The following is a 19,482-nucleotide window of genomic DNA, read 5'->3' as shown; positions in this document are numbered from 1 at the left end:
TATACTCACGCTGAGGCGTTCCCCAATGTGTCTCAGGACGCAGTGTGAGTTCCCTTTCGAAAGGGAACCATGCTTCCCCTTCACCAACAATACTGACTACTTCTCCCCCCATACATGGCTATATACATGGGAGAATGCTACCTAGAGCCCCCTAGTGCATAGTAGTGGCATTACACCAAAAAAAGACAGTAACGAAACTCTGGTGGTTACAAATGGTAACAGTAACGATAAATATAATAACATTGAGTAACTAACTACTGTATAATGATAACAACAACGATAAATATATAATAACTTTAACACCAACGATAATTATAATATTCAGTAACTACACGGATCAGGCATAACATTATGACCACTGACAGGTGAAGTGAATAACATTGATTATCTCTTCATCACGAAGTTAGTGGTGTTTCTATTTTGTCCTCAAAGCTCAGGAAAAATGTCTATCTCAGGAAAAATGTCTATCTACGTGTTTGGTGTGATCCTGTCTGGCTCTCCCTGCATCTATTGGCCTCGTGCTGTACGCCAACCCAAGCACAATAGCTTATGTACATCCTGGGCTGATCTCAGTGGCCATTCCCTCAGCTTGCCTGTCACTGTGCTTCATCCCTTCCTACTGTTTGGACTGTGTTCACCTCCTCACCTCAATATCTTGTCTTACATCTTGTCTTGTCAATAAACCTGTAACACTCATCCTGCATTTGTGTCCTCCCTCATAGATCCCTGACATAGGCCTGAGTTCGATTAGGACATTTAAGTAGCTTTTATAAACAAGCCTTTGAAAAAAAAAACATTACTGGTGTGAATTTTGAGACAAAACAATGGCTGTGACATATTTTAAGATATGCTTTCAGTTAAAACAGCTCAAACTGGGACTAACTTAAGCCTTGTCTGTGAAATCGGGCATTTAAATACTAGTTTATTAACTTAAATGGCTGATATAAGTCAGTCGGTTTCTGCAAATAAAATAAGTTAACTGGAGATTTAATTTAGTGCAACTGTGCTGCTGTGGGTGTTCGTGTGATTAAATGAACAGAGATGATATCAAAGTTGAATGAAAGCCGTGAACTGGCTAATGCTTTAATAATCCGAACACCCTCAGAGGAAATCGTCAATCCCTTAAAGGGGAAAACACACACTGCCGACAACTAACAATATTAAAGGGGAAAAGCTAACAAGCACTGTATGTGAATTCTGTCACATCTTTAAAGGGTCATGAAACCCCCCTGTTTTAGCCTGGTCGTTCACACCTCTGAGCTGGAAAAAGTCTGTAAAAATGGGCGTGTAAAGCTCTGGAAAAGTGGGAGTGTAGTGGGGGGGAAGAGGGGAGAGAACAACCAATGAAACACAAACCTACAACACACTCATTATACAGAATAATGAATATGGGAACGGAGAAAAATGACAACAAACTCCCAAGCATAAGGGAGAAATGCAAAAGAATATTTAAAAGGGCTAATAATACTTTCATTATGTTTACGAGCACTGCAGTCTCATGATAAACGACACATAGTTTAACACAGAAAGTATAAAGACATAGTTTATTTTTTTGTCCATTCTTAAGTCTTTTGTTCATCAGAATAATCGTGTCATCGCGTTCAGATACACGTATCAGTCAGTTTGCACATATATTTCATTTGAAGAAGACTTGATGAAATATGTGTGCATACACTGTGCTGGTTAATGTTTGGTGCAGGAGAATGTGTTAAATATGTCTGTAAAAACTTTAAACACGGATACTTTATTCTCTATAATCCATGTGGCTAATGTTGTTAAACTCATCGAGGAGCTCCACGCTGAAACCGATCATGTGTGTGCTCCGCGTGCATATCATAACAATCGTATTTTTCATGTGTTCGTATTCAAACTTCAGTTCTGACCGCATCGCGGGCAAAATACAAACAACACTCGTGCTGCTGAGGGAAACATACACACGGCTCGCGTGTCCGAACGCAGAGGTGAATGAACCGCACTTTTGTGACATTTGAATTCTCCGCTGTAATGCGATCTTATGCGAACATATTTTCCATTTGTGCCGGTAGATTACAGCAAAACAAACCACATGCACCCAAACTTCTGCTCTGGTCGTGTCGCAGGGAAACGCATTTTTGTGTTGTAGCACTGAGGAAACAACTATACGCACAACTATACGACCCAAGTCTCTGAATGACAACAGTGACAGTAGCAAAAGAAGTGATACTTCCTCATGCATAATACCGCAATTATAATCTTATGCATACTACAGCGCAGTGATTGGATTGAATGAGCTTTATGTCATGAATAAATGCAGAAACTGTTGACGTCAGCATGTTTGACCAGCCCATACTGGAGCCAGTCAGCACTCCGGATCTTGCCGGTAGTACACGATGACGTCAGATTTTGTGACGTTGCTCAGACTTTGCTTTTCAAACCGGAAGACAGAAATCACTCTGAAAAATGCAAAAAATAACTAATTTCAAATTATAAATAAAATTAATGAGTACCTTTAGTGTTTTTAATGATGTGCAGCCTATACATATCTGTTCACAGCTCAAAAAATGTGTTCTGGGGTTTCATGACCCTTTAAGAGTATGTCACCACACTGCCATTATTTTACTGTTAATTTATAGGACTTTTTTTAGTTACTGTAAATTTGCAGTGAAATGTTTTACAGTGTACTTATTTTTACAGTGAAATGTTTTTACAAAGTCAAAGTACTTAATTTTTGGAATCTGATTATGTAATCCAAATTACATGTAGCCAGTTACTACCCAGCTCTGTCCCCGGGTTTACATCCAACACTCAATACAGGAGAGTTGAGGATCATTCAGAGGTGTAGTCAAGACCAGATCCTCCAAGACCAAGACCTAAACTAAGACCAAGACCATTCAATATCCTCACTGTTAAAAGTACACTGCTCTGTGTCTATATTAGAGAGAGTAAAATGTAACTCTGAGTCAGTGTCTCTGTATATCAACTCTAGCTGGATTTAACTCAGTTCAGATCAGAGGAAGTTCTCAACCAAAGGAGGAGCTGATGATGATTAAAGGAAGAGCTGTAACTATATAATGAAGAGAAAGACTGACAGAAACAGAAAATGGCTGATAAGTGTGATCTGTGTCTGCTGGGACTGATCATTCTCTCTTCACTTCTCACAGGTAAAGAAATCTGGATTTTCTCTAAAGACATTTAGTGGAATTAGTCTGGAAAGAGTTGATTTGAACATGCTCAGTTTATTCTTGCACACATTCACGTTGTGATCTCAGAGTTGTGTATTGATACATACAGATCATACTGTATTATTCCTGATACTGGACATAGAGTCACTCAAGCATCTGATGATGAACAATCTTCATATTAAGAGATTTCAACAGCTCTCTGATCAAGACAAATACTTCATTCTGGAGAGTGTGATGTTTGGTAACGCTTTAGATTACAGCCCAGAAAGTACTGCGTAATTACAACGAATGTACAGCTTAACTTTCGGTAATTATAGTGTACCTAAAAAGTGAGTATGTGTAAGTATAGGGGAACAATATGTAAAGTCTTGGGAATAAAGGGGTAACAACCAGGAAAATAACAAATAATTTATACTGTAAGTATTTTAGAACTAAGGTGTACTTACACTATTATGATAGACAACAATCTTGGGAGCAATTTAGTGAGAACATACACTGCGCACCTTTTTGTAATAATAGTGTACAAATACATAAAGGATTTTTTAAAATTACGGGGTAGGCTACATATCAGTGCATTTACACAGTATTTTATTTTTATTGCAAAAGTGCACTGGTTAAGTTGTTTCAAGGCAATATTTAATTTTTTTTAATCCTGGGGAAATATACTCTTGTTTCATGTAGTTAGAGGGTAAGTATGACATTGTGGGCTGTAAATTAAAGTGGTGCTTGTTACACTCTTGTTTCATGTAGTTACAGTGTAAGTACAATAAAAACACATGTATACACACAATCCGATATTATTAGGAAACCTTTATTTGAAAAACAACTTATTTCAAAACAGATTTGCAACACTTATTATTAATTTCTCTTGCTTAGCTTCCTCTTTCTCTTGTTCCTCTTCTTTATTTTCTTTCTTTCCACTGATGAATTTTAAGAGGGAATCCCATGTCATTTGCTATTCTGTATGTATTTCCCAGAAAAGTGCTCACGTTCCGGGGGGGAGAAATGGGAACGCGGGGGCACCGCGAAGAGCACTTTCACTTTCACGATCAATGGGGCAGGGGGTGTCCACCTATGTTCCCTTTCCTCTCTAACTAGATGTTACCCACTATCTACCTTTTGATACTTCACTCATACTGCAGATGGGGAAAAACTCCTTTTTCTCCGATTCACTGAAGCCTTTTTCAGTAATGCAGTGTAACTGCACTGCCATTGGTTCGAGTAGTGTAACTTTTTGAACCAATGACGGCGCGGCAGAGCTGTGCGAGCCTATGACGATGCAGCGCGCCAAAGCCCGCCAAAATGGGCGGAGCATCTAGCTATATAAGCGAGCATTTCGCCATAGGGAATCAGATCTATCTCCTTCAGCGACGACGACGCTTCTCTTCGCTGAACACTGAGACTGAACGCCTTCGCCTTCTCTCACCTTCTCGCCGTGGATCAAGCTCGCTTCTCACCGTTGACTGGGCTTCGCAGCAGACTAGCTGAGACTCGCCGACCACCTGCAGTGCCGGCGCCCTCTCAGACTGCCCACTCTTGCTCCGCTCTCAAGCCGCCTGCATCGACACCTAGCGGCCTCTCAGCGCTTCCCCTGCCGCCATCCGGTGACCTTAAAAGAGCTATTTCCTGCAGTTTAAACCACCTAAAAAAGCAGTTTCTCAGCGCATGGACACGAGTGAGCTCACGCCGGCTCAGCCCCCGCGTGCCTCACTCTTTCCACAGAGAGAGCCGTCCCCCGTCTTGTTCTCCCGCCTGGACCTGCGTTCCTTGGCTGAGGCAAGTGACATGGTCTCTTCGGCGGTTCAGAGGAAGAGCCGCTTGATGACAGCATGTCATTGGTGGCTTCTGAAACAGAGGAGTGGGGCTGCGACTCTAAAGACCCCGCCCCCTTGCCGTCTTTGGAGCCCATCGACGCCAGATCAGGGATGGACGCCAAGCTTTTCCATGTCCTCTCTAAAAGCCGTCGAGGAGCTCGACCTCCAGTGGGTGCCCCCCGAGGAGCCCTCACGCAGCCGCTTGGATGAGTGGTTCCTGCCCGGTTGTCACCAGCCCTCTCGTCAGCTCGCTGCTCCGTTTTTCCCAGAAGTCCACGATGAGCTGACCAAGTCGTGGCACGCCCCCTATTCGGCCCGCCTACACACTACCACCTCTGCAGTTCTCACCTCTGTGGACGGCTCTGAGGAAAAGGGCTACGAGCGGATGCCGCCCCTGGACGAAGCAGTGGCTACTCACCTCTGCCCTCCTGCTGCTTTCGGATGGAAGAACAACGGGCTTTTCCATCAAAGCCCTGCAGGACGACCTCCGCTCTCACTGGGAGAGCCTATTCGTCTGCCAGCCAAGCAGCTTCAGCGCTCCACACCATGGCCATCCTCCAGGTGTTCCAGGCCAAACTCCTCTGCTCCATGGACGAGTCCGGCACTGACGCCCCCGCCTTCAGGGAGCTGCGCAACGCAACGGATCTGGCCCTGTGCACTACCAAGGCCACAGCCCAGGCTATCAGGCACTTGATGGCCAGCCTGGTTGTTTTAGAGCGCCACCTTTGGCTGAATCTCACTGAGATTAAGGAAGCGGATAAGGTGGCCTTCCTGGATGCCCCTGTCTCCCCCGTCGGTCTCTTCGGACCCGCCGTGGAGGGCTTCACTGAGCGCTTCACTGCCGCGCAGAAGTCGTCCCAGGCCATGCGACACTTCTTGCCGAAGTGCTCCAGCTCAGCTGCTGCCCCGAGTCGCCCCAGACCTGCGCCAACTCAGCAGCAGAGCAAACTGGCGCCCTCTGCTACCCAGTCAGCGCCTTCCCCAGAGCCACGTCAGCAATCTCGCTCCTCCAAGCGCCCGCCCTTCCTGAGATGTCAGGGACCCCGGCCTAGGATCACCCTGCGTGCCTCGAATTTGGGCTTAATGACTCGAAGGTCGTCCTGAAACCCAGGCATGGCTACGTACCTAAAGTGCTCTCGACTCCGTTCAGAGCACAGGTTACACTCTCACGGTGCTACCTCCCTCTGAGGATGAGAGTGAGTTGAGTTTACTCTGTCCTGTGAGGGCATTGAGGACGTACATAGAGCCTTCTGCACCCTTCCGGCAGTTGGACCAGCTCTTCATATGCTTTGGTGGACACACCGTGGGGCTTCCGGTCACAAAGCAGAGGCTCTCACATTGGATTGTCGACGCTATCGCTCTTTGTTACTCCTCTATGGGCCTAAATTGCCCCATAGGAGTAAGAGCCCACTCCACTAGAGGAATGGCCTCTTCGTGGGCATGGTCTAGTGGTGTCACCTCGCCGTCAACATTTGTCAGGTTTTATAAATTGGACGTAACTATATATAACTTTTATAACTCTCGGCATGACTGAACGGCCTCCTCTCAGCCCGTCAGCAATGCTGTAGTTATGTGTAACTGTGGGGGTGCGATGGCTTTGCCTCCATACTTATCCCCCAGGCCCCCTTGGCACCTGAGATAGGTACAGTCGTTCCCTCCCATGGCACGGTGTGATTATATTCGTTCCCCATCCGCAGTATGAGTGAAGTATCGAAAGGGAACATACTCGGTTACGAACGTAACTTTGGTTTCCTGAGATATGGGAATGAGTACTGCGTTTATTTCCGTCAAGTCACCTTTATTTATATAGTGCTTTTAACGATGTAGATTGTGTCAAAGCAGCTTTACATTGATAACTGGTATATAATTTTGGCTGCACAGCAGCTCTTAAAGAAAATGGTGTCATTATCCATCTTAAGTAAATTCCGTAGTGATTCATTCTGTTGTAAGAATCAATAGTTATTAATTTAGTTAATTTATCTGTATCAGCACTGGAGTAAACAGTGATGTCATCATCCAGCTCAGTTCAGTTCACATACAATGGTGTCAATGCAGGCAGATCAAAACATTGTTGAATATCAAATGTCAAGTCTCAAGTGTCCCCAACTAAGCAAGACAAAGGCAACAGCGGCAAGGAACCCAAACTCCAACAGGTGACATCAGGTGGCAAACAGGTGTTAAAATGGAGAAAAAAACCTTGGGAGAAACCAAGCACAGTCGGGGGGCCAGTTCTCCTCTGGCCAACAGCGAACAGTGCTTTATTATGATTCAGGCAGCTATCATAAGTCCGATGGGATTGCAACAGTCAAAGTATTTATTCTAGTTCCATCCAGTTGAGGATCATATTCATCACGCCAGTATGGACGGTTTGTTGGGAATCTGTGCCACTGGCTGTCGTGTCAATGAGGCCTTCACAGGGGATGATCTAGTTGACTCAATCTCTGCTGATACTTCAGGGCTGTGTTGTGGTCATGTCAAGGCACAGGTCCTCGATCTCACCTGGATACGGCCCGGATCCGGCTGACTACAGAAAACCTCGGGATAAATAGAGAGACTAATATTAGCATAGATGCCATTCTTCTTCTGATGTAACGAGTACATCTGGTGTTATAGGAAGTGTTCCCGGTTCCGGCTGACCTAATTTATACATCCTAAAAATCCTTTAACGGATTTGAAAACAAATTAATAATGTGTTATGTGTATGCCAGGTTAAAGAGATGCGTTTTTAGTCTAGATTTAAACTGACAGAGTGTGTCTGCTTCCCGAACAATGATGGGAAGATTGTTCCAGAGTTTAGGTGCCAAACAGGAGAAGGATCTACCACCTGCAGTTGATTTTGATATTCTAGGTATTATCAACTGGCCTGAATTCTGAGATCACAATAGACGTGAAGGACTATAATGAATTAGGAGCTCGCTCAGGTACTGGGGAGCTAAACCATTTAGTGCTTTGTAAGTATTTAGCAAGATTTTAAAATCTATACGATGCTTAACAGGAAGCCAATGCAGTGTTGACAGAACTGGGCTAATATGGTCATACTTCCTAGTTCTAGTAAGAACTCTAGCTGCTGCATTTTGTACGAGCTGTAGTTTATTTATCAAGCGAGCAGGGCAACCACCCAGTAGAGCGTTACAGTAATCTAGCCTTGAGGTCATGAACGCATGAACTAACAGTTTTACAGATGCTAGAAACTTGGCTTTCAAATGAAAGATTGGTATCAAAATGAAAGATTGATGTCAAAATCTTGGTATCAAAATCTATGCCATGGAGCTGCATGACTCAGTGTCGTCGCTTCAGTCAATTGATCTGATTTCCTATGGCGAAATACTCGCTTATATAGCCAGACGCTCCGCCCATTTTGGTGGGCTTTGGCGCGCTGCATCGCCATAGGCTCGTGCAGCTCCGCCGTGCCGTCATTGGTTCAAAAAGTTACACTGCTCAAACCAATGGCCGTGCAGTTACACTGCATTATTGAAAAAGGCTTCAGTGAATTGGAGAAAAAGGAGTTTTTTCCCATCTGCAGTACTCGTTCCCGTATCTCAGGGAACCAAAGTTACGTTCGTAACCGAGTACGTTTTCTTCGGCGCCGGTAGTGCTAGCCAGCCACAAACGCTAACAGGATGCTGTGACAGTTGCTCAGAAATGAAAAGATGAGTAAACCATGAGAAAATTTCTGTGTTTACTGTATTTTCTTTTAATACATAATTCAGAATAGCAAAAGACATGGGATTCCTTCTTAAGATTCATCAGTGCAAAGACTGAAAAAAAAGAAGAGAAACAAGAGGAGGAGGAAGCCAAGCAAGAGAAAAAAGGGACAAAACGTGCTACTTTCTGTCAAGATTTTAGAATTTGAAATGAAAAGTTGAATAAAAAAAATGAATAAATGTATATAATGTATATAAATGTAAATAAGTGTAAGTGCAAAAAATGTTTGTCTTTTATTTTGTATTTTTGGTAAGTATTTCCGGGTATTTTGGTCACACAGTTGTAGGGAGGTATTTACCTGATAGTGTTTCCTGTTTTTGAATCTAGTGTGTAAAGAGGGGGTGAGTAGCCTGGAACGCTCACTTTCTGTTGACCGTTTTTTAATCATTCCTAATGTGTGTTTTCTTTCATATGGACTATATTTCATCATGACAACAATAAATGTGCACGGATTTTAAATGCATGAGAACGCGTCACGGAATCTTTCCTGCTGCTTAGCCTCTCAACGGCTATAGGTTGCCACTATAATAAGTGCTGTAAACCAGTTTTGAATTAAGTTGTTTTTCAAATAAAGGTTTCGGAGTCAGTGATATCAGATTGTTTGCGTTTTTTAACGTACTTACACTGTAACTACATGAAACGAGTGTAAAAAGCACCACTTTAATTTACAGCCCGCAATGCCATGCTTACCCTGTAACTACATGAAACAAGAGTATATTTCCCCATTTATTAAAAAACATTGCAATAGTTGTAGTTCTACTTCCCTTGAAACAACTTAATCAGTGCACTTTCTCGCTAAATTGCTCCCAAACGTAAGATTGTTGTCTATCATAATAGTATAAGTACCCCTTAGTTCTAAAATACTTACAGTATAAATTAATTGTTTTATTCCCAATTCCTTTATTCCCAAGACTTTACATATTGTTCCCCCATACTTACACATACTTACTTTATAGGTACACTATAATTACAGAAGTAACGCTGTAAATTCATTGTAATTACGCAGTACTTTCCATGCTGTAATATAAAGTGTTACCTTTTATTTATTAGTATATAACATAATGATCACTCAAATATACTGTGTTTCAGGTACCAGTGGAGTGGATGAGACTGATGTGTTCATCAGTTCTGATGAAAATGTCCGTCTGCCCTGTAATAATGCTCTTTCTGACTGCAGCTCAACATATTGGGTTTACTATAACATATCCAGACATTCAGTGGCAGATGAACTAATTGGTTTAGGGATAAAGAATAAAGACACAGAGAGACATGAGAGACTGAGTCTGGGGTCTGACTGCTCTCTGAACATCAAGAACGTCACAAAAGAAGATTATGGATTTTACAGCTGCAGACAATGGACAGATGTGGATGGACAACTACAAAAACAAAGAAATGATACACGTGTTTATCTGCATGTTCTTCATGGTAAGTTTATGATTATGTGATCAATTTAAAATGGACAAATTCTTCATTTAAACTCAGATGATGATTGACGAGTCTGTGTCTTGTGTTCAGTTTCAGTGTCTCCATCATCATCATCATCATCCTCACAGACTGAGATCAGTCCAGGTCGCTCTGTGACTCTCTCCTGTCAGTTATATTCAGTCTTCAGTAATGATTTGGTCCGTTCTGAGGGACTTCAGCTGTTGTGGGTGAATCAGGCTGGTGTTGATCTGACGACAGACTCCAGATATCAGATATTATTCTCATCAGATCACTGTATCATCACTCTGACTACAACACTCCTGAATGAAGATGACAACAGAGAGTGGAGATGTCAGCTTACTCTCAGAAATCAACTCCAGACCTCAGTCAGATACACTGTCAAGAGTTCAGGTGAGAAACAGCTATTACTACTGTAAAATATGATGTTAATGCAGTGTGCGAACTACGGGGGAGCTCGGCTCCCCTTAATAAGACATGGGCTCCCCTGAAAAACGTGATTTGTGAAATTTTGGGGAGTCTCAAAAAATATTGGCAATGTGTTATTTTGACGTGCAATTTCAGTTTTGTGTAATGTGATCATCGTGGATTATTATGTGTAAAATTGCAAAAAAATCATTCATTCATGCATGACGGCGATTTAAACCTAATTCACTTCAATAAAGATAACTATACATGCTATTCTTGTCATGAGCATCAAAGTGTGGGGGCACTGTGGTGCAAATTCCACTCATGTTTAGTACATGTTAACGCAAAAATTCATAGAAAAAAAAAGTTGTGGTCGATTCTGTGTTAAGGTGCATGTTATTCGCAATTATGTGTTGTGGCTGGGTTGTTATAGGTCTGCGTGACTCTCGATGTCTTAGGCCTAATTTAACGGAGGAATTATGGTATTCTTCTGTAGCCTGACGAGTAACTTTAACTGTTGTTCATGTGAACTCGAAGACAGCCTGATGCTTTGTTTATAGACTATTTGTGGGTGGCTGTTTGTTGTTTCACCTATCAATTCGTGTCGATAAAGGCTCCTCCAAAGTCCACGGTATAGTTCAAACACTGTGTTAACGTCCATCATTTCTGTGATGATGATGATGATGATGTTTGTATGTGTCATGATGTGTTGAAGTGAACTAACAGACGTGATCCACAGATCCAGCTGACACAGCATCAGAAACTGAAGTCAGTGTGACTGCTGGATCATTATTCAGAGGTACGACACGTTCATTTCTACTGACAGCTTTACACCATTAAACTATCAGTCAGTCTGTAAATGCTTCATCAATAACTGATCATAGTTTAATCCCCTTGACTTCAGTCATGTCCAGTTTCTCTTCTTCTTCCACACATGTTTCCTGCAGTGATTGTGATTATTGTTGAGATGGCAGTGTTTGCTGCTCCTACTGTGATTCTTCTTCAGATCATCTGTGCAAGAAGAGCTGGTGAGTTTGAGCTTCACACAATCTGATGATTCACACTCATCTGATCTGGAACAATCTGCAATCATGGTAAAAACACATACGAGAGGTCAGTCCATGCTTTTATTTTGCAGGGAGGAAGGATTCGCAGCACCCAGAGGAAATAGAGATGCCTACAATATTACAATAAAATACTGCTGAGTTTGGAGACAATCTGAAACAACTTCTTAAAAAAACAAACTTTTTAACAGTTTATATGGATATTTCCATACAGTGTTCAAAGTCATTTTCGTGTGGTTGGTATAAACTGCTTTAAATATAATATTAAATACAGTAATGGACAGATTGTATAATCATCTCTCTGTTCTGTTCTGCCTCATGATCTGTTCATTCTTGGATTTTTTAGCATTTATTTTGAACGATTGCTTCTTATTTTCTTAATAAAACCTTTGCAGTTGTGTTTAATATGTCATCTATCTGACAGAGTTGGTGTACATGCTGTCTGAAGGAGAGAATATAGACACACTTTAACTGTAACACTGACACACAAACAGACTCTTGAAAATATACTTCCAGAAGAAGTTTTTGTTGATACATTTCTTTGAAAGCAGAAATTTATATCAAATTTAATTCAGATGTATATTAGAAACTGTAAACGTTTTGGTTACTTTAAAACTGGGTTAAAATTCAGTGCATTAAACAGGCTGAACTTCTGCTATTGTTAACTGAAAAGATAGAGTTGAATGTAGTGCAGCAGAACTTAAAGAAAAAAGAGGAAGTGACATCAAAATGATTCATAATCCACATCATCATCAGTCTAAACTGGGTCAGAGATGATCACTGAAACTGAGTTCTGAGGAACATGTTTCTAAACCTCAACAGTGAGATCACAGCTCTGAAAACACCAGAACTGCTATAAATAATTCACTATTTTAGTTACGGAAGTGTAGGATGGCTATCAACCATCTTAATATTGTAAGAAAGTCTTGACTCTGGAATAGATGCAGAACATCAAACTTCATACAGACTCTGAGTTTGACTTAATGATTATTGAATAATCTGTATGATGATGACTCCATAATCACCATTATCATAATTGCAGAGATACAACAAACAAATGACCTTTATATGGACACTCATTATTTTATGTTTAGGCAATGATTCACTTTCCTTTAATGTGTTTGATTGCTGTATAGTTTTTTTTTTTTTGTCAATGCATCTTTGAAAATAGCAATCATAAGTCAATTGTGTGTCAAATCGTCAGTGAAAAATTTGATGCAAAGTTTTTTCTTTTTCACTCAAAAAAGCATTTCTATCTGATAGGATATATTAGAGCTTGACATAACTAGTCAAAATGATCTTCATCAAAAAAATTTCCATGATTTTTAACATTTTATTAATTTCCAATTTCCATGGAAATCACACTTTTAAAATTCCATCATTTCACAAGTTCACATGTACATGAAATCAGATATAGTGTTTATTTGGTGTGCTGACGGAGGAGGGCTCTGAGCTTGGAATTTGGCCTGAACCCAGAGTATTCCCCCTCCTTTACCAGGATAGGAACCAGCCAAGAGTGAGGCGATGGGGTGGTAGAGGGATGCTGTGAAGCTGTCGAGGGACAGAGATGAGGCTATATATACCAGCTTCCTCTTGCACTGACTGGTTTGATTACCTGAACGTGCTCCTTCTGAACTTTGTTAAATAAATGTCATATATCAGGGTTTTCCAAGATTGTGAGGCAGCCAAGGCTTACACAGAGTTTCCTCAGGTGGAGCATGCAATTGCGCTGCATTTATGCCTGTAAAGTGCTGGCCCGTGCCTCCCATCCAAGGCCTGTAAGTTCCCGGCCGTGCTTGCTCGTTTAGAGCAACTGCTGAGGGGGGCAGTGGAATCAGACATGATGATGTTAAAATTGCACCTGCATGAGCAGAGGGAAAGTCCTCCAATTTTTTTTGAAACTCCTCAATGAGATCAGGGGGGAGGTAGAAAATAAAGCCGCTAGATGCAAGCTTAGCATCAATGAGAGAGAGAAACAATTAAAAGAAAGACTAAGAGACAAGTCAGGACCAACTCAAAGCAGAGGTTAAGGACTGGGGGACCTCAGTCAGTCTCAGCCCTCAGAAAGTGATAAAGTTAGAAGTAAAGTTGAAGTAAAGCTCTCAGGCAAACCCCTAAATTCAGAGGTACAAGATGTAAATTCCTCAACAGACTGAATGAAGTCTCACTGCAATCTGCCCGTATCAGACGTCTGAGGTTACTTTGAATTTTTTTGTTTGCTCAACTGAGCAAAGTGGTCGTCACTGTTTTATGGCCACCACGATCTCTAGCAGCGTATCAGACCTGCAACGGGTGAGTGTTAAAGGGGTGTGCATGTGTTTATGTGTGTGCGTGATTGTGGATCCACACGTTTTTTTAATTTGAGCGGTTTAGGTTATTTAACTACTTTTTTTTATCTAAAGTGATTGGTAGGAAGTTATCTTTGTGTTAAAGACATTCTAAAAAAGAGAAAGCATTCATAAAGTGTATTTGGGAAAACTAAGTTATTAGTATTCTATTTTGTGAGATAAATGTGTATCTTTGAGAGTAACAAGGAAAAAAGTTAATCTGTAGTTTTGTTAATTTAAGAAAAGTGGTGAAAGGATAGTAGATGTGCTAGGTTTAATAACTGAAGCACAGACAAAGAGTTTGTTGTTTTTATTGTTTTATTGGTTTTCATATTTTTTCATTTGCTATCTCTGTTTATTGTTAAATTCAACATTTAAGAGTGTTTAAATTATTTTTATTTTTTCATATCTTAATTCCTTTCAATACATTTCTTGAAGTTCACCTGTGCGTATTCAGTGTATCGTGTTCTCCACAACTGAGACTGCTTTGCATAGTGTATACTTGGTATAAATAATAATCAGATCCGTTAGGGGTACAATTTAGTCAGAAGACACTTAAAATTTAGTATTAGTATTAATATTAGTTAAAACCATTAGTATTATGAACTCAGGTCCTTATCCATATTTTACCTTGGGTACAGTGGTAAAATATGCCCTGTCCTCGTTCTTGTGTTTTTGTGGATCTTTGTTGTTTTTTGCATTATATATTTTTTTGTGCCAGTGTACAGCTATGAGTGTGCAAGTGGCAGTTTTAATTTTTTTGGCTTTTTATATTTTGGCATCAGGATAACTGGTTAGCCACGACTCCATTGTTTACACACACACACACAGCTGTTAGCACTGTGTAACAAACAGCTGCTTTCTGTGGAGAGATTGGATATTCCTGTGGAAATTAGAAGGAGAGGTTGCCGAGCCGGAGTAAAGCGCCATAAAAGGAACAGACAATACAAACCATGTCTGCCATCTGTTATCATGGGGAATGTGAGGTCTCTCCCCAACAAGCTAGAGGAGCTAACATCGCAAACCCGGCTATACACTGAGTATCGGCAGAGAAGCATCATGTGCTTTGCAGAGACTTGACTGAATGAACTTACTGCAGACTTGTATGTTTCCCTTCATGGATTTCACGTTGTGAGAGCGGATCGGACAGCTACAAAGAGCGGTAAGAAGAGTGGAGGTTATGTATGTGAAAAATAGATGGAGTTATCCACCATCACCTCTTGTCCCAGTATCTGTATAAAGGATCGGGTTAGAAGAGAGTTACAAAGAATTAAGTTGTCATATTCAGAAGTTCTCAGATGACACAGCTATTGTTGGACAGGTATCAGATGGGAATGACCTGTAGTATAAGAAAGTGATCTAGGACTTTGTTGATTGGTGTGAATTTAATCACCTTCACGTCAACACTACCAAGACAAAGGAATTGGTAATTGACTTCCGTAGGAAGGCTTCATATACTGTACCAGTAAACATCCAGGGGCTGGACCTTGAGATGGTGAACATTTACAAGTATTTGGGTGTTCACATAAACAATAAATTGGATTGGTCAGATAACATGAGTGCTCTGTGTAGGAAGGGCCAAAGTCGCATCCATTTCTTGAGGAGTCTGAGGTCCTTTGGGGTGTGTAGGACACTACTGAAAACTTTTTATGACACGGCAGTTGTATCAGTAATTTTTATGCTGTGGTCTGCTGGAGTGGTGGACTCACAGAGAGGGATAAGAAAAGGCTCGACAAAATGGTCAAGAGGGCCAGCTCTATCGTGGGCTGTCCTCTGGACTCAGTGGAGCAGGTGGGTGAGAGGAGGATGTTGACTAAGCTATCAAACATCTTGAACAACACCTCCCACCCTCAGTTAGGACCTTGGGTAGCTCCTTTAGTCAGAGACTGTTGCACCCCCAGTGTAAGAAGGAGCGCTACCGAAGATCCTTTGTTCCAACAGCAGTTAGACTCTTAAATATCAGCATATCTTAGTATTGGGGTTGGGGTCTGGGATCTTTTAGGATAGTATATTTGTGTCTGAATGGGCGGGGCTTGGTCATACTTAGATGTGCATCAGACTTTGTGTGTTAATAATACAACACTGTTGGTGATATCTCTAAGTATTTCAAAAATAATTGCACTCACGAGCCTAAACCAATAACTTTACTCTTGTAACCCGGCTCTGAGAGAAGGTAAAGTGTGTTAAAGTCATCAGTTTATCAAAGTGGATTTCTGAACTAACCAGAATAAAGTTATATGAATTATTATGAACATGAATGAATCATTTCACTATTAGTTTATCTTTGCAGCTGTTCATCCTCACATTACAAGCTCCTGAATCACCATATATGAGACAAACATCTCAGAAGAGGAGACATTAAACAATTACAGAGGTTTAATTAAGAAAATTAGTAGAAATCGTTAAAAAAAATGCTAATAAAAATCCAAGAATGAACAGATCATGAGGCAGAACAGAACAGAGAGATGATTATACAGTCTGTCCATTACTGTATTTAATATTATATTTAAAGCAGTTTATACCAACCACACGAAAATGACTTTGAACACTGTATGGAAATATCCATATGAATGAACATAAATCTTGACTGTTAAAAAAATAGTAATTTAAACTCTTTGATGTCACTATTTCTTCAGGGAGTTTTTTCTCTGTTTTCTGAGAAGAAGAAAATCAATCAATGAACAATCCTCTGTGAGTTTCTGCTGTTTTAAATCTTGTTTCAGATTGTCTCCAAACTCAGCAGTATTTTATTGTAATATTGTAGGCATCTCTATTTCCTCTGGGTGCTGCGAGTCCTTCCTCCCTGCAAAATAAAAGCATGGACTGACCTCTCGTATGTGTTTTTACCATGATTGCAGATTGTTCCAGATCAGATGAGTGTGAATCATCAGATTGTGTGAAGCTCAAACTCACCAGCTCTTCTTGCACAGATGATCTGAAGAAGAATCACAGTAGGAGCAGCAAACACTGCCATCTCAACAATAATCACAATCACTGCAGGAAACATGTGTGGAAGAAGAAGAGAAACTGGACATGACTGAAGTCAAGGGGATTAAACTATGAACAGTTATTGATGAAGCATTTACAGACTGACTGATAGTTTAATGGTGTAAAGCTGTCAGTAGAAATGAACGTGTCGTACCTCTGAATAATGATCCAGCAGTCACACTGACTTCAGTTTCTGATGCTGTGTCAGCTGGATCTGTGGATCACGTCTGTTAGTTCACTTCAACACATCATGACACATACAAACATAATCATCATATCACCCAGCCTGGTCTCATTGTTAATACGTAGTTATTATTACGTAACTTTCAAAGACACAAAACGTACATTTTTGTATGTTTAGAAAGGTGCTAAAACGTACAATATTGACGTAATTATGGCACTAAAACGTAAAAATATTTACATTTTTACAGCGAAAAAAACGTACAATATTTACGAATCTTTCATGTCATCAAATTATGTATATTTTCCCTTTTTATCATTTTGTAGATAAAAGATCCCTATCCCACCCCGAACCTAAACCTACCCATTTTATACAGAATGTTAAAAGAATAAAACATAATGGACAGAAATCTGTAGGAAAATGACAATTTTAGTAAAAATATAACATTAAAACGATATTTTGAGCCACTAATCCTACACCTACCCCTAAACCTACCCATAACCATTTCTTTAAACTACCTACTGTTATAAATAAAAGAGTGACAGACAAACAAGCGTAATCACAATAATTTATTTTTTTGCGAAAATGTCAAAAGTGGTACCAAAAGTAGTTAAAAGGATGATGAGTTCCAGTCACAGTCCTCTCTGGCGGTAATAGTTTTTTATAGGGTACAGAGCAGAATTTATTAATCCATGAAATTATGAATCCGGCTTCTCTCCGTGAAGGCGCGCACTCATTTCAAATGTCAATCCACTGAAACACGGCATGTCGTAATCTGTGACGAAGCAGGTGAGAACCAATGAGCGTTCGATATCAGTGCCGTAAACCATGTCGTAACGCTTCTCGAGGGTGGCGCTACTTTCAAATTTAAATCATAACGAGCGCGAGCTTTGACTGTGACTGTCGCTGTTGCTGAGAATGAAGATGAAGATCGATGGATAAAGGGCTGAATTTGGATCTGTTCCTTACAAACATATGGATTCTAAAGATTTGGAGTACAGCGAACAAATAAAATGGATGTGATTTGTGAATTTATGTTGTGCTTTGGTGTATCTTATGGTTGTATTGTCGCTCCATAGGAGAAAATCGCACAGCAAACAAACTAAATATTACAAAATGGTTAAACAATTAAAGAAATTTTATTCATTTTAAGGTTTCAAATTGTAGTCTTGTTTAACATTATGTAATCCTCCAAAACTAGTTTGCAGCACAAGTCACGAACAGAAATGTTATTTCATATTAAGTAGATGAGTAAACTGCTTTCAATAAATTAGACTAAAAATATGTATTGATATGACAATTAAATACAACAGATTTAAATAATTAACGCCACGATTTTAATGGGAATTATTGGGAATACGTGGGAATTAATATACATTCACAGTTTATGTTACATGATTTACGTTTTTTTGCTGTTAATACGTAAGTATTTTTACGTTTTAGTGCTATAAATACGTCAATGTTGTACGTTTTTGTGTGTATGAAAACGTAAGTAAATGTACGTGTGGTAGAACCACAATTTACGTAAAAATACACACGTATTCTCATGAGATCACGTTGTATCACCATATATATGGAGTATATTTACTCTAGTATATGTACTCTTTACATTAGCATTTAAGCTGACTTTCTGTTTGTGTGAGGAAGTGAATGATTGAGGCCTACAAATTGACTAAAACTCTTTTTCAGTAATTGACACTAAACCATTGAAATAAGAGTCATGAATAAATATCTTGTTGTTCAGTAAATACAGGTGTTTGTCCTGTCAGAGTTTGGAGTATTTAATGACTTCTGATTCTCTGTACAAATTAAAGGATGGATTAATTAAAGCCAGTGTGAACCAGTGAAGTGAGAGACTGATGATGTGTGACAGTGATCATGTGATCATGAACCTTGTGTAGGAGCTGCTGCTGTAGTTTGGCTTGATTTCTTCTCAGAGTTTGAGCTGCTGACTGGAATCAGTGTTGTTGAATCAGAAGATGAATGTTCAGATGTTCATCTGTAGGACATTAACATCATATTTTACAGTAGTAATAGTTGTTTCTCACCTGAATACTTGACAGTGTATCTGACTGAGGTCTGGAGTTGATTTCTGAGAGTAAGCTGACATCTCCACTCTCTGTTGTCATCTTCATTCAGGAGTGTTGTAGTCAGAGTGATGATACAGTGATCTGATGAGAATAATATCTGATATCTGGAGTCTGTCGTCAGATCAACACCAGCCTGATTCACCCACGACAGCTGAAGTCCCTCAGAACGAACCCAATAATCACAGAAGAATCCAGAATACACCTGACAGGAGAGAGTCACAGAGCGGCCCGGACTGATCTCAGTCTGTGAGGATGATGATGATGATGATGATGGAGACACTGAAACTGAACACAAGACACA

At 40.3% G+C, this 19,482-nt stretch overlaps 3 protein-coding genes across 11 annotated transcripts in view; 2 read left to right on the top strand and 1 right to left on the bottom strand.

Annotated features, from left to right (window-relative positions):
* Nucleotides 1–19,482, top strand: part of LOC127508114 (obscurin-like) — a 536,232-nt gene that overhangs the window by 3,818 nt on the left and 512,932 nt on the right. Inside the window, exon 2 of the mRNA XM_051885769.1 lies at nucleotides 2,966–3,140. Within this exon, the coding sequence (XP_051741729.1) occupies nucleotides 3,080–3,140 (61 nt within the window). The 5' untranslated portion in view covers nucleotides 2,966–3,079. The remainder of the gene's footprint in view (nucleotides 1–2,965; nucleotides 3,141–19,482) is intronic.
* Nucleotides 1–19,482, top strand: part of LOC127508155 (CXADR-like membrane protein) — a 252,545-nt gene that overhangs the window by 92,701 nt on the left and 140,362 nt on the right. Inside the window, exons 2-3 of one of the 5 annotated variants that reach the window (XM_051885847.1) lie at nucleotides 9,770–10,105; nucleotides 10,196–10,516. The exons of the other annotated variants lie outside the window; for them this stretch is intronic. Of the exons in view, the coding sequence (XP_051741807.1) occupies nucleotides 9,770–10,105; nucleotides 10,196–10,516 (657 nt within the window). The remainder of the gene's footprint in view (nucleotides 1–9,769; nucleotides 10,106–10,195; nucleotides 10,517–19,482) is intronic. 5 annotated transcript variants of the gene reach the window in all.
* LOC127508160 (uncharacterized) overlaps nucleotides 1–19,482 on the bottom strand; it is a 75,877-nt gene that overhangs the window by 47,364 nt on the left and 9,031 nt on the right. Inside the window, exons 4-8 of one of the 5 annotated variants that reach the window (XM_051885872.1) lie at nucleotides 19,140–19,466; nucleotides 18,984–19,043; nucleotides 17,065–17,124; nucleotides 16,836–16,916; nucleotides 16,185–16,725 (exon numbers count right to left, since the gene is read on the bottom strand). In XM_051885872.1, the coding sequence (XP_051741832.1) occupies nucleotides 16,670–16,725; nucleotides 16,836–16,916; nucleotides 17,065–17,124; nucleotides 18,984–19,043; nucleotides 19,140–19,466 (584 nt within the window). In that variant the 3' untranslated portion in view covers nucleotides 16,185–16,669. Of the gene's footprint in view, nucleotides 1–16,184; nucleotides 16,726–16,835; nucleotides 16,917–17,064; nucleotides 17,125–18,983; nucleotides 19,044–19,139; nucleotides 19,467–19,482 lie in introns of those variants that run through there. The other 4 variants (XM_051885870.1, XM_051885873.1, XM_051885869.1 and 1 more) reach the window with 4 other exon arrangements.

Source organism: Ctenopharyngodon idella, chromosome 3, assembly GCF_019924925.1.
Source record: "Ctenopharyngodon idella isolate HZGC_01 chromosome 3, HZGC01, whole genome shotgun sequence".
Taxonomy (NCBI): domain Eukaryota; kingdom Metazoa; phylum Chordata; class Actinopteri; order Cypriniformes; family Xenocyprididae; genus Ctenopharyngodon; species Ctenopharyngodon idella.
This window is presented reverse-complemented; position numbering and strand designations above follow the sequence as displayed.